The 15,241-nt window shown below is 39.3% G+C and overlaps 1 protein-coding gene across 6 annotated transcripts in view; it reads left to right on the top strand.

Moving 5' to 3' along the window:
- Positions 1-13,866, top strand: part of BCLAF3 (BCLAF1 and THRAP3 family member 3) — a 60,402-nt gene extending 46,536 nt beyond the window's left edge. For 5 of the 6 annotated variants that reach the window (XM_032389551.1, XM_032389549.1, XM_032389550.1 and 2 more), the window contains one exon: positions 11,273-13,866. In XM_032389551.1, the coding sequence (XP_032245442.1) occupies positions 11,273-11,302 (30 nt within the window). In that variant the 3' untranslated portion in view covers positions 11,303-13,866. Of the gene's footprint in view, positions 1-10,507; positions 10,536-11,272 lie in introns of all 6 variants that reach the window. The other variant, XM_032389552.1, reaches the window with a different exon arrangement.
- The last annotated feature ends 1,375 nt before the right edge of the window (positions 13,867-15,241 follow it).

Below are 15,241 nucleotides of genomic sequence, written 5' to 3'. Positions count from 1 at the left end.
CTGTTCGAACTTTTTACTTTGGAATGTCTGTTGTATGATTAATCTTTGAAATGGAAATTCAGGTAAAGACTTTTAACTGGTATATTTTAGCCTTATACAATGTGAATTATCTAAGTACCAAAAAATATTGAACTGACTGTATAAAAAGGGCACACAATTGCAAAATACACTGACTTTTCTTTCCTCCATTCATGTGCTTTTTATTGTGATAAAATACATATGACATAAAATTTGCCATTTTAATAATTTTTAAGTATACAATTCAATGGTAGTAATTACATTCAAAATGCTTTGCAACCATTGCCACATGTGCTAATTCTTAATGTTAATAAAAAGTTTTTTGATGATTTGAATTTTGTTCTCTTTTAGTTGTGGATTGATTTTATTTAAATGTCATGTTGGTATTTGAAAATGCAGCATAAATATGATATAAAATTGCATTCTATATATTTTAAATGAGAACAATAGCATTACATCAGTTAAGTGAGGCATGTTTGCCAATTTTCTGACTCATTTTTGTTAATTTGGGGCTATATTTTCTCTGAGAAATGTATGTGTATCCAGTGTTGCTATCAAATAGTCCAACTGTGGTTTTATAAATTTTCTAACTATAAATGTTCCCTTAAATATTCATACTTGTCAAACCTTTACACTGAGCTTGCTTAGTGATTTTAGTAAAACTTATTTTTCGAAAGATGGACTAGTAGAATGGAATTGTCAACTGTTTTTTTTTTTATAAAGTTTTTTTTATTTATTTGACAGAGAGAGAGAGAGAGAGAGAGAGCAAGAACACAAGCAGGGGGAGTGGGAGAGGGAGAAGCAGGCTTCCCGTGGAGCAGGGAGCCCGATGCGGGGCTCGATCCCAGAACCCTGGGATCATGACCCGAGCCAAAGGCAGACGCCCGACGACTGAGCTACCCAGGCGCCCCTCAACTGTTTTTTTTTTTTTTTTAAGTTTTAGAGTTAACTGTATCTTCTGTAATTTCTCTCACCCCGCCCCCCTGCCCCCCAATTTTAACTGAATACTTTAGGCGAAGTTTCTAATTTCACCATGTATGTTACTCTTGATGTTATTTATGTTATGAAAGCCATCTCTTCTTTAAAAATATGAATGTAATTGGACACATTTTCCCCTCTTGTACACCTCCCTACTGTCAGATTGAGTTGCTGCTTTTCTTCCTGTCTCGTGTGGCAAGTTTCTCTGCAGCAGATCTTGTAGGTATTTGTCCCCAATCACAGTTGGTGGCCTGGCTGTTCACAGGGAAGCAAGTCATTCATTTCCACTCAAGGAGGAAGGCAGAGGCAAGCCTTATTCTCAGTTGCAAGGTTGGGTTTCAGGTACTTGTGTTTCTCTTCTGTTTGCTCTGTGTTATCTTCCTTTGACTCCATTTTTTTCCTCCAGTTTTTAGATGACTGGGGGTTCCTGAGTGCTTGACTGTCTGTCTCAGCCTGCAGTTTCTATATTCTCATTGAACTTGTGCCATTTAGTCATTCTTTTCTTAGCCTCACAATGCCCATTTCTTACCACCCAGTCCTTCCAGACCACATTGACCACCAGCTTCACTTAACAGTAAATAGAAACTAGACATCAAGCCTTCATCTTAGGACATCCCAGAAGGGCACCTGGGTGGCTCAGTTGGTTAAGTGTCCAACTCTTGATTTTGGCTCAGGTCATGATCTCAGGGTCTGAGATCAAGCCCCCCATTGGGCTCTGTGCTCAGTGTGGAGTCTGCTTGGACTTCTCTCTCTCCCTCTCCCTCTGTCCCTCCCCCCGCTCGCACGCGTTCTCTCTCTCTAATAAATAAAATCTTAAAAAAAAAAAGAAGTGTGTCCTAGAGGGACCCACAAGCCGCTATGAGTCCCCAGTCTTTAGGGCCTTGGTTTTTGTATCATGCAAAATGTAGCAGTTACATCCAAAATTTAGCAGTTAAGGTCCAGTGCAGCTCATGGCCTGCCCTCCTTTTGCCTTTTGCTGCCATGTGAGTGCTTTAGCAGTAGTCCCAAGACACTGCCCTTTTTAACAGTGTCTACTACTCTTTCTTCTTAGGCCTACCTTTCTGGATGCTACTTCATATATCTTTGTATTGTAGCTACGTTGACATGGGCTTTTCCATTCTGGCTACTGTCAGTACGTATAAGCAAGGCATAAATAGGTTTTTTATAGGTTTGTGTTTGAACAAGGCCCAGCTCTACAAGTATGGCATGAAATTAGGTACATACCCTACTATTAGCACTCTACTTAATGGTTGAGTTCCACACATTCCAGCCTTTAGGGAAAGGAATGAGGCATTGCAGTTCTCTGTTTCTGCCAAGGTCTGAAGTAAGGTACGTAAGGCTTACCTGGCCTTTGGACTGTCCCAGTAGTATTTTGCTACTCTGAAACCCTATTCTATGTGTATAAACTGATGACTTAGACCTATTCATTTCACCTTATCCTTTATGCCCTAAAGAAAGGAGATGAAGGCTTGGAGTCTTCAGTTTTTTCCAGTCTTGCTTGTGTCCCCTTTCCCTTAGATTAGGGACACTTGTGTGCAGATGGAGTTACTGAGGGTGAGGTACCGTTTATATCAGTTTGCATCTCAAACTTCTGTATTGGAGGGAACTCTGACGGTCCTGTCCCGGAGAGAAGCTGTGGTCTGGGCAGTATCTGTGCACTGGTCTGGTTTTTTGCCCTAACAGGGAGTTCATTCTTTTTATTGTTATTAGATCACCACCTAGAGGGGCGCCTGGGGGCTCAGATGGTTGAGCGTCTGCCTTCGGCTCAGGTCATGATCCCAGGGTCCTGGGATCGAGCCCTGTGTCAGGCTCCCTGCTCAGCGGGGAGCCTGCTTCTCCCTCTCCCTCTGCTGTTCCCCCTGCTTGTGCTCTCTCGCTCGCTCTCGGTCAAATAATAAAATAAATAAAATCTTTAAAAAAAAGATCACCTAGATTAAAGATTCATGACCAATTAATTTATCTAGGTGCCCTGGAGCTGCTTGAGCCTGAAATTAGATATGAGCCTACACATTTGTACGTGCCTCATAGTCCGCCAGGAAGGTTTAGATTGATCTTGTCTGGACTGCTCGCTCCCTGACCATGTTGAAATGCCTGGGCTGATCCTTCATGGCTTGGAAGTCTTGTGATGCTCATCTGTAGTGTGATCTGGTTACTGTGCCATCAGACCTGTGCTTCCTCTCTCCAGTACCAAATGGTCTCACGGAGGGATGGGGGAGGTCCTAGATGTGCTCCTAATATGTCTTCTTGTCCTACTTAACAAGAGCAGTTGTGGCTCCCCAGCTGCCTACAAAGGAGCAGGATTCCCAAGCAGTATTAAGAAGTACAGAACTGAAATTCTTCCTCCTAATTTCTTGGCACTTGTCATTATTAATCCCATTCTGGCACCCAGATTCCCTTTTACTGTGTCACCTTTCTCTTGAATTCTGTGCTTGGGCTAGAAGATGAGGGGGTGGGAGGAATGTCTGTTACCACCTGGAATGAGGCTGGTCTTTTATTCACAGTCATTCACAAGTGACCCCCTTAAATATCCTCTTCTCATCGCCAAGTTTTCAGAAACGCTTGAGGGTCTGAATATGTACCAGGGTAGGACAAAGAACACAGTACAAATTCATGAAGTCACCTCTGAGAACAGTGCCTCTGAAAAAATACTAGCAGTTGTGTGTCCAGTCAGGGAGACCTGGAGTTCCTTAGCCTCCTAGATTCTCTAGTGGTCCTCAGGGGGCCTGTCAGCGAGGTGACTACCAGAGCTCTGCCCATGGGTGCAAAGGGGAGAAAGGAGAGAGCGTAAAGACACTACAAGAAGGAAGTTAAAGACTGGGATCTATGGCGCTTGGGGTTGAAAAAACCCTTGAAAGTCGTGGAGTACAAAGTACAAACCCTTGAAAGTCGTGGAGTACAAAGATAGAATGGGAACCAAGATCAGGTGACTCAACAAGAATCCTGCTTTGTCCCTGGAGCTGAAGTGTGCCAGGGTGGCATCATCACCTTCAGACATTTCTGACCTCTGGAGCCTCCAGTTTTCCTCTCTACCTCTCTGACTTCTTTGTCTTATTTGGTGTTTTCTCTTCTTTCATGTATCCTTTAAAAAATACAAGCATGCTCTAGTATTATATTCTTTCTTCTCTTTGTTTATTCCTTCTACTTTCCTTGATTGCCCTCACCTCTTCCCAAGGTCCTAGCCATTTCTCTTTAGCCCTGACCATTCTCCAGAGCTCCAGATTTCCAGCTGCCTCCAAGATAGTCTTACATGGCTGTCCTGAAGACACCTCAAATTCAGCATGCTCAAAATCAGACTTTCACCGATACAAACTATAGCATGGGTGACCCTTAAAAACATGATGCTAAGTGACAGAAGTCAGTCACAAAGACCAGATATTAAATGATTCCATCTATATGAGATACTCAGAATAAATGAAGCCATAGAGACAGGAAGTAGATTAGCGGTAGCCAGAGACTGGGGAGTTACGGGAAAACAGGGGCGTGTGTGTGTCTGCTAAAAGGTATAGGGATTCTTTGTGGCTGAGAAAATACTCTAAAACCAGTTGTAGTGACTGATGGTTGCACACCTCTGTGAATATACTAAAAAACTGTTGAGTCTGTGCTTTATTTTTTTATTTTTATTTTTTTAATTTTATTATGTTACGTTAGTCACCATATAATACATCATTAGTTTTTGATGTAGTGATCCACAATTCATTGTTTTCGTATAACACCCAGTGCTCCATGCAGTACTGCCCTCCTTAATACCCATCACCGGGCTAACCCATCCCCCCACCCCCCCTCCCCTCTAACACCCTCAGATTGTTTCTCAGAGTCCATAGTCTCTCATGGTTCATCGCTCCCTCCGATTTCCCCCCCTTCATTTTTCCCTTCCTTCTCCTAATGTCCTCCATGCTATTCCTTATGTTCCACAAATAAGTGAAATCATATGATAATTGACTTTCTCTGCTTGACTTATTTCACTTAGCATAATCTCCTCCAGTCCCATCATTGTTGATGTAAAAGTTGGGTATTCATCCTTTCTGATGGCTGAGTAATATTCCATTATATATATGGACCACATCTTCTTTATCCATTCATCTTTTGAGGGGCATCTCGGCTCTTTCCACAGTTTGGCTATTGCGGACATTGCTGCTATGAACATTGGAGTGCATATGGCCCTTCTTTTCACTACATCTGTGTCTTTGGGGTAGATACCCAGTAGTGCAATTGCTGGGTCATGGGGTAGCTCTATTTTTAATTTTTTGAGGCACCTCCACAATGTTTTCCAAAGTGGCTGTAGCAACTTGCATTCCTACCAACAGTGTAAGAGGGCTCCCCTTTCTCCACAACCTCTCCAACATTTGTTGTTTCTTGCCTTGTCAATTTTTGCCATTCTAACTGGTGTAAGGTGGTATCTCAAAATGGTTTTGATTTGAATTTCCCTGATGGCTGATGATGATGAACATTTTTTCATGTGTCTGTTAGCCATTTGTATGTCTTCTTTGGAGAAGTGTCTGTTCATGTCTTCTGCCCATTTTTTTTTTACTTGATTATTTGTTTTTTGTGTGTTGTAAATGGGTGAGCTCTATGGTGTGTGAATTAGATCTCAGTAACACTGTTAAAAATAAAAATAAAATCAAACTCGCTCTCCTCCCCAGACCACTGGTTTCTTCTTGCAGCCAGCCAGCCAATCTAGAAACTTCTCCTACTAATCCTCCTAGTTCTTCCAACTTCAGCCAGTGCAAGTCCTCTATCATTCATTATTTCATTCACCTCATTCATTTTAGTGGCTGCATATTATTCTATTCCGTGCTTACGTACCCTGAAATTTTGAAAAATTATTTACCTCCTTGCACACTTTTAGGTCAGTATCTAATAGTTTTTTTGTCATAAGTTTAAATTGTTATAAGGGATATATATAATTTCTGGCATATAAATACTGAGAGTCTTAACTAAAACTGTTACATCATTCTTTGGAAGCTCTTCAGTGGAACCTCACACCACAGAAATTTGATGACTTAACATCATTCATTTTCTAAAATATGCAAACAACCTCTTTTAATATGCGAAATTTTGTATCATTCCCTTTTTTGCTTTGAATTTGGATTTCATTCTGTTTCCCCCCCCTAGACTTTTATCTTGGGAAGTCTTTTATTGATCACCAAATCAAAGTTGACATATAATGTTAATAGATTTCTGTGACTCGTAGGCATTAAATATTTCCTCTGCATTCAGTTAACATTATAGTTGGTCAAAGTAGCATAAATATATTACAGGTTTTGTTAAGAATTGATTAGACAAAAGTTCTGTTGGAAATGCTTTTCTCTTTTCGGGGTGCCTGGGTAGCTCAGATGGTTAAGCGTCTGCCTTCGGCTCAGGTCATGATCCCAGGGTCCTGGGATTGAGCCCCGCATCAGGCTCCCTGCTCAGCGGGGGGCCTGCTTCTCCGCCTCCCTCTGCTTCTCCCCCTGCTTATGTTGTCTCTCTCTCTTTCTGTATCTCTGTGTCTCGAATGAATAAAAAAAAAAATCTTAAAAAAAGGAAATGCATTTCTCTTTTCAATTAGTTCATGTATTCACATATAAATGTTACTTATTGCTAGTAGAATAATACAGTGTTCTAAGTATCCATTCTAATTCTGTTTTTTTCTTTTTATGGATGTAAGTCCTGAGAAACCTTGTCTATATGATTATATAGATGAGAATAAAAGGACTTTTCTTGTAGCAATGCCACTTGGTTCTTTGGACTCACTCTGAATTATAGGCCGAAAAAACACTTAGTGATCTGTCAGCAAAAACTATTTTGAATGTTCTTTTACTGACAGCTTGATTTTGTCCTCCTTCAATTTTATTAAACAAAAGCAAAGAATCAGAAGCCATGTGGTTTACAGAAGTATGCTACTTATTACTAGCTCCTAGAGCAGGTTCATTTTCTTGACACCATTGCCAGTATTTCCCATTGCCCTGTTTTGGGGGATCCCCAGGTAATGCAAAGTAGTAAAATTCAGGATGAGAAGGTGTATCTTTCTCATATAAAATGGGAGGTGAGGGACCAGCCCTAACCACTTGTGCAGACAGGTTAATTTTGGAAAGTGAACACTGGGAATTTGAAGATCTAGATATTACTTCTTTCCAAACTATCTGTCCCCACATGCTCCTTGGAAAGTCTTCATATGTCCCTAATGGTAGGCATACCCCAGTTTGATAATTGCTGACTTACTTAACCAAGCCTCTCTTGATGACTTCAGGATAGCTTACAGGTTTTCTTTATTTTTGGTAACACCACTTGGCACACTGACATTTTGGTACCTTGCCATAGTCAGCCTTTTACTCACTTATACTCTGACCAGAAGTACATGAGAGGGCCTGTTTACCTACACCCTAGCCGGTACTCCACATTAGCAGTCTTTATTATCCATTGTCAATCTAATAGCAGAAAATAGTCCTCATTTACCTTTCTTTGGTTATTAATGATGCGAGCATATTTTTACGTGCCTATTGGCCGATTGCATACCTTCCCTCAATTTCCTTATTTCTGTGCTTTGCCAGCGTTTCTGTTGAGGGATAGTACTTTTTCTTATTTATTTGTAAGAGCTCTTGATTTACTGAGGGTATTAACCTATCATACATTTTGCTGGTATTTATTTTATGTTTGCCAGTTGCTTGTGGTGGCTTTTACATTACAAAACTTGTAAATGTTCATGAGTCTATTTGAGTTGGTCCTATATGGCTTCTAGATTTCTTATCATACTTATCCTTATAAAAATTCCCTATGGTGTTTCCTTTCAGTGGTTTTATGGTTAATGTTTTAAACATATACATATTTATTCCCTTTAGAATTCATTTTTATGACATAATGTGAGGTTAGAATCTAATTTTTTCCCAATGGATCATCAGTTTTTTAACACCATTTATTGAATAATTTGTCCTTTCCCGCACTGATTAAAAATGCCACCTTTAGTGTATGCTGTATTCTTTTTTTTAAAAAGATTTTATTTATTTATTTGACAGAGAGAGACAAAGCGAGAGAAGGAACACAAGCAGGGGGAGTGGGAGAGGGAGAAGCAGGCTTCCCGCGGAGCAGGGAGCCCGATGCGGGGCTCGATCCCAGGACCCTGGGACCATGACCTGAGCCAAAGGCAGACGCTTAATGACTGAGCCACTCAGGCGCCCCAGTGTATGCTACCTTCTTATGTATTCCTGATCTGTCTTTGGAATCTTTGGAGCCTCTAACTTGTTTCCTTGTCCGCTGTGATTTGCTTATTCTGTCCATTCGCTACTAGCACAGTTATTGTCCCAAAACACACGTTGAATCATGTCACTCTTATGCAAACCCCTTCCAAGGATTCTGTTGACTACAAGAGAAGAGACCGAACTTTTTCGCCAGCTCCAGTCCTAATAAACTGCCTTTCTAAGCACAATTCTTTATGGACCTTCTGCTTTTTGGAGCATAACAGACATTTTCATGTACTTGTATCTTTGCTCCTGGTGTTCTCTTGCCTAGAAATAGCCTCCTGATCCTCATCGGTTTCTTATTAAACCCTGCTTTCCTTTTAAGACCCACTGTAAAGCCTTACCAAAGCCCCCTTTTTAGCTCTTGTTTCACTTGATCTCTAACTGTTGCTGTTTACTATTTCCCCAAGTAGATCATCAGCTCCTCCAGGATAGAGGGTACCTCATCAGTCTTTATATCTTCCCTTTTTTGCCTTTCATATAGTCTGTCTTCAGAAAATGCCTGTTGGGGGCACCTGGGTGGCTCAGTCGTTAAGCGGCTGCCTTCGGCTCAGGTCATGGGATCCCAGGGTCCTGGGATCGAGCCCTTCATCGGACTCCCTGCTCTGCGGGAAGCCTGCTTCTCCCTCTCCCGCTCCGCCTCTTGTGTTCCCTCTCAGGCTGTCTCTCTCTCTGTCAAATAAATAAAATCTTTTAAAAAAATGCCTGTTGAATAGAATCAAGCCTCATCATATATACATACACATGCTCTCACACATCCATTTATAGCTCTAAAAAGTTAGTGAATGGTAGCCATTGTATCAGGGGTCCCCAAGACCAGCCCCAGGTTTGTTGATTTGCCAGGAGCACTCAGGAGACTCAGCATATGGTGGCACTCACAGCTGTGATGTGTTATAGTAGAAGCTGCACAGCACATCAGCAGAGGGAATTGGCACGCAGGCGAAGTCCAGAGGACACCAGGTGCGAGTTTCCAAGAGTCCTCTCCCAGTGGAGTCACACAGGACGTGCTTAATTCCCCCAGCAACGAGCTGTGATAACACATGTGAAATGTTGCCAACCAGGAAAGCTCGTTAGAGACTTGGTGGTCGGGGTTTTATTGAGGGCTGGTCACGTAGGCACCCTCGGCCAGTTACATACCCGAATTCCAGACTCTCAGAAGGAAAGCGGGTGTTCAGCATAGACCATATTGTTTGCGCAGTTTAGACACTCATCAATGGTGGGAATCCTCCCAAAATCTACGTTCCTGGCTGTTAGCTAGGGGCCAACTTTGGAAGCAGGTCTTTCAAAGGATAGCAGTCAGGTATACTGTATTAACTCATCTGTACAACCGTAGTTTTGAAGAGCTTAATTTCACAGATGGCAAATGTCTAAAGAGAGGAGGAAAAATCAATATGTCAGGAATGGCCAGGGAAAGTATGCTAAGTACTTTGATTTTTACTCTCCTCTTACAGAGGAGGTAAACTGAGTCATAGAGAAGAGCAGAGCATAGAAGGGACTACAGCCGAAGATCGTATTTGGTGGTAGAGTGTAGAGAGTTGGGTAAAGATAGGAGTGTGCAGCTTATAGAAGGCCTCAAAAGCTGGGTAGAGTATTGAGGATGTGATATAGAAATAGAACATCTTGCTAGACCGAGGAGAAAGTGCTGTTGAGGACGATTGCTTGGTGAGCAGTGGGTACGCAGGGTTCTGGGGAGGAGACGAGATGCAGGAAGACCCACAAGGGAACATTTGCAGTGATACCAAGTGTCAGCTTAAGAAAACTTAGACCACAGTGGCGCTCGTATATCTAGTTCACATTCTGCTTAAAATAGGTTTTCAAATAATTGGAAGAATGGAGGGATCAAGCTGAGAGATGGTGTGGAAGAAGCTATGTCAAGGGTGAATATGATTCAGAATAATTGTACATTTGTAAAAAGATATTTCAGCTGAAAATTTTTAAGAATTATTATAGTCAGAGTTTCCTTTTAAAGCTGTTAGTAGGCAACAGATATTTTATTTGAAGGTCAACATATATGGTTTTTATATTATATAACAAGTAAGGAAATGGGACACAATGAAGTCTACTTCTATTTAAAGGAATGATGTTGACTCTATATATATATCAGATATATATGTATGTGTATATATATATATATATATATATATATATATATATGCATGTATTTTGAACATTTCACTAATAAACCAAAATTGAAAGAAGAATAAGAATTTTCTATCAGCACTGCTTTTATTTGGAATTAAATGTTTCCATACTAATGTAAATGCCAAAAAATAAATCAACTTTTAAATTTCTTTCAGTTTTAATAATGTAAGATCCTAGTAAAAGGTAAGGATATATGTATTAATAAATATTTTTAATGTCCCAGAAAAACATGCCATTTACCATTTTTGCTCTTTTATCAGTTGCATGGTATTCTGTCCAGTTTGTGGTTGGTAATTTAATATTTTTGTATAGCATCACAGTATAGAATCCACGTTTCATTACTCTCTTTAATCACAGTTTTATTGTTGTGAATTCCTTTTCCTGTGTTTACGGAAGCCTTACATCTTTTTATGTTGTAGGTAACCATCCAAAAGCAAGAATGCTTCCCCATCTCCCCAGTAGCTTTCTCTGTCAGCCAAGTTAGAAGAGTCCATGTCATTTTAAAATTAAAGATACCATATGATGACAAAGATCAAATACCAGTTCGAGATTGTGTGTGTGTCACATCAGGCTCTGTGCTTGAGGGGCTAAGTTTTAAGAGTCTTGAATTTTTTTTTTATAATCCCCAGTGAAACTCACCCAAATAGCAGAATGCCTTTTCATCAACTTACTAATACCAGCGTGCTGAGTGTCATATATTTTCTTTGTCCTACTGATTTAACCATTTGATATCTGCTTTGATGTGTTCTGTTGTTACTTTGCGTCTTTGGGGTTCCACATACCTTTGTGGGGGTCTTGGCTGCAAGTGGTACTACATAAATTAAAATATCTTGAAAACTGCAATGTGAAAAAACTCTAGCTCAGATGTTATAACTGACTCTTCTTTTGAAGTCTGTATTTCTTTTGTTTTCTCTCAATAGGAATATGCAAACGTTGCCACAGCAAACTAGTCTGGAATTATTACATATGGAAACAACACTACAGGATGATATTTGGGAGCATCTCTTTTTGTCAGGAGTTAGAATTGGCAGTAAAGCACTAATACTGTAACTTTCTTGATAAAATAACTTTATTTTTCTGTAGTGGAATGCTGCAACTTTTTTACACTTAACTGCTTTTAAATTACAGTATTCAATTTAAAAGTTGTATTAACTACAGTTTCTTTTGCAAAAAGTCTCAAAAGGGCATTATTTGTTGATGCATTTTTCTCTGAGCATGGTTTCATAGAGAACTTAACTGAGTTATATCCAGATGTTTATATGTTGAAAGTTTTGCTTATGTAATAAAAACAAAAGTATCTGAATTGTATAGTGTCTGTACGTGGGAGAACTTGAAACAGTGGCCTTATGGTAGCAAATTTTATACCAGGTTTTTCTTTTTTCTGATGACAGTTTGGCTTATAACTTGAAATTTTCTTAAGTTTCTGAATATCAAGGCCTCTATAATTTATACATTTCATATTATATAAGAAGGCACGAGAAAAGGTGCTTCACAATTTCCATCAGGTAGTTATGAGTGCACTGAATTTTTAGTAGTTAGTTCGTTCAATTTTTTCCACCACTATTTGCTCTTTCCAATTTCAAAATGCTATTGTGGAAAATATGTAAAGATTTTGTAATTTATATTCCATCTTACTTTCCCTCAGGGCAAGCTTGTGCATATCATATTTTTAAAGGCTTTTTAAAAATCTGACAGACAAAATCTCATATTTGGAAATTGTACTTTACTACTACAGCATTATACATTTTGCAAGCACATATTATAAAGTGTTTATTTTCAGTTCAGTTGTATTAAGTTCCTACTAGCGTAAGATAAAATTGATGGGATCTTAAATGATATTCTAGGTCCTGGTACCTTATTTCTTTATGTTTTCTTTGTTCTGCTTAATAGTACATATACATTCCCAATTAAACTTTTGTGAAATGTTTATTTGTATTAAATAAAATACTGTTGCTCCTTCTGCTTGAAGTTACTTCCCAGTTTGTGAGAACATTATTTTAATTTCATACAAAGGCAGAACTTTTAAAATCAAAATCTGGTAAGAACTTGATTTCTCATGACTGGATTATGAAAAATCTCACTACAAACATTTAATTTTTTTTTACATATGTTTGTAAGATAGAGCAGCCATTTCCTTAGTGGGTCAGTAATAAGTGAGGGCAGGAGTACTTGCATTAAAATTGGCTAATAAATTTAGGTAGATGGCCTGTCTTAATGCTGTGTACCATCTCTGTAGGTCAAGTTTTCCAAACATATTTACATTCCACTTATGGTAAGAAAGAAATACATGTGTGCAGTAGTATGACAACTTTATATTGTGTGAGGTACTTGTAACATCTGCCTTAAATTTTAAAAGAATTCATTTATTCTCATATTCTGGGGGACACTTATGAGCCTTGAATATTTAACCATTTGTTTAACACATATTTATTGCACAGATTCTGTGCTAAAATTACAGCAGTGAACAAGAGAACAAGACACATGGAGCCTGCCTTTATGGTCTGAACAGTCTGATAAGGAAACCGGACGCCGAACATGGAAATGTAACTTGGTACACAGCATTAATTCTCTGGCTATATTTATCATAGCATAGCACATAAGGCTAAGAGTTGACTCAGTATCAATCATTCCATAACTGACTTCCTATTTAGGCATATATGAATATACTTTTGGCATTGTCTCAATATGCAAAGCATATTGGTACAAAATACCTATTGGTAATGTGGGTGTATTCAGAAGATATTGGGTGCATAGGATTTAAAGCCTAAAAAGAAAGTCTTGCTTTATAATTTAGAGTATAAAATAAGGACAGGGACTGTGTCTGTCTTGTTCACCCTACTATCCCCAACTCCCAACATCCTACCTGACACACAGTAAGAACTCATTAAATACTAGCTTAATGGATGAGTAACAAGTAGAATATGTTTATTAGAAACTAAATAACCAATTTGCAGGTCGAGGCTGAACAGAAGTTTATCTTATCCATAGCATTTTTTATTGACTGAGAAGAATTTGGATTCTCTAATGCATAAGACTAGAGAAGAGAAGTTGTGATAAGTTACATACCATGGCCTTCTCCCCTTCCTCCCTTGTATGGTAGGCTCTTCCCCAGCACTGGGGAGACAAAGATAAGAATATGACAGAGTCCCTCCTCTGAGGAACCCCATAAACTGCTGGAGAAGAGATTCACAAAAACAAAAAATCCAATATTGTGTGTTAAGTACTCTACTGGACATATATATATGAAAGTTGAGAAAAAAAAGTTGGCATTCCCGGTTGCGTATCCGCTGGTCACATTTTCTTTCTTACTGGTTTCACAAATCTCAGAAGGCACTATTCTTTTGGTGGTTTTGCTGGTTTTAAAATGTGATGGTTTGGGGGAACTTGGCTGAAGTGTACATGGGATCTCTGTATTATTTCTAATAGGTGCATGTATGTCTCCATTTATCTCGACATAAATTTCAGTTTAAAAAAGACACCCATAATCTTATCACAGATAAAACTACTATATATATTTTAGAGGCCACATTTTCTTTTTTTTTTAATTGGAAAAACTATAATATTTACATTATAATAAAATATGTAGATGCATGATACGGACCACGCTTTACCCAACAAATCCTACATTTGTGAAGTTTGTTTTTTAAAAGGATGGAGATACTTCCAGATGGAAGCAGGAAAAGTAAAGCTGGATCAGAAACTCAACTCCATTATCTAACAAACTCAATAATCTGCAGCCCCAGATTAACCAGCAGCAACCATACAAGGAAGAGGGTAGAAGATGCTAATGCAACAAGATATGGTGTGACTTCAACCCCTCCCCCTCCTCCTAAGTAGCACAGAATAAACAAAGTTGAGGACATCTTGATGACGAGGGGCCGCATTATGGACAAAGGAACCGATGAGGTGACCAGGCCATGTGGGATAGAGTCAAGGAAAGCCCTTGGGAAGATGAAGTCTTTGCTGCTGTCTCAGGACCTCTGCAAAAAGGGAATGATTCACCAGGACAAGGCACTTCCAGGGTCGCAGAGCAGCCCTGGGAAGCCAAAGCCTGCAGGATAAGATAGACCTTTGCAGCCAGTGAGTCCTGGTTCTGGACACTTAATGGGAACCCAGAAGAGAGGTGATACCAGGTTCCCCAACAAAGTTCCAGCAAAAGGAATGGTATGAGCTCTGAGTCCATTAAAATACAAAACTAAGATTTTAAAACTGAGGAATTACAGCTGTAGAATAGAATGTAAATGTTAAGAATCTTCACAAAGAAAAAGTAGCATACATTGATCAGCTAAGACTTGGTGGGAGGGGAGTGGCATGAAGAATAAAAACTAACTGCCCCATCTTGAATAGTCAGGTGTCATGTCAAGTTATAATGTCTAAGATTGTATTATATAATATAGAAAAAAACCTACTGATCGACTTTAAGTTTTTCACAGTCTTTTTCTTGACCTTAAATAACACTGGTTCTCAAAGTGTGGTCCCCAGTCAGTGATACCAGCATCACCTGTAAAATTGTTAGAAATGAAAATTCTTGTCTGCACCCCAGACCTACTTAATCACAAATGGGCTTGGACCCAGCAGTCTGCCTGCCCTCCAAGGGATTCTAACATGTGCTCAAGTTTGAAAATCACTGGCTTATGTAACTCTTTTGGGAACCAGTAGCCCTTATGGCAAAGAAACATTTATCTCAAGTTCAGCAGCCCCTTCAGTTTCATTTTTAAGGTTTTTTCTATAGCATTCAAATAAAATTAACTAAAACCTTTTAAAATAAAAAGTATAGCAATTCCCACCATGAATCCTGTCTGTACCTATGAATAGAGAGGTCTGGAAACATGCCCACCCACTGTTAACACTGGCAATTTTTTAAGTGCTTTTCTGTATCGGTTCAATAC

Source organism: Phoca vitulina, unplaced genomic scaffold (genome assembly GCF_004348235.1).
Source record: "Phoca vitulina isolate PV1807 unplaced genomic scaffold, GSC_HSeal_1.0 scaffold55, whole genome shotgun sequence".
NCBI lineage: Eukaryota > Metazoa > Chordata > Mammalia > Carnivora > Phocidae > Phoca > Phoca vitulina.
Note: the sequence above shows the minus strand (reverse complement) of the source record. Positions and strands in the feature narration are given on the sequence as shown.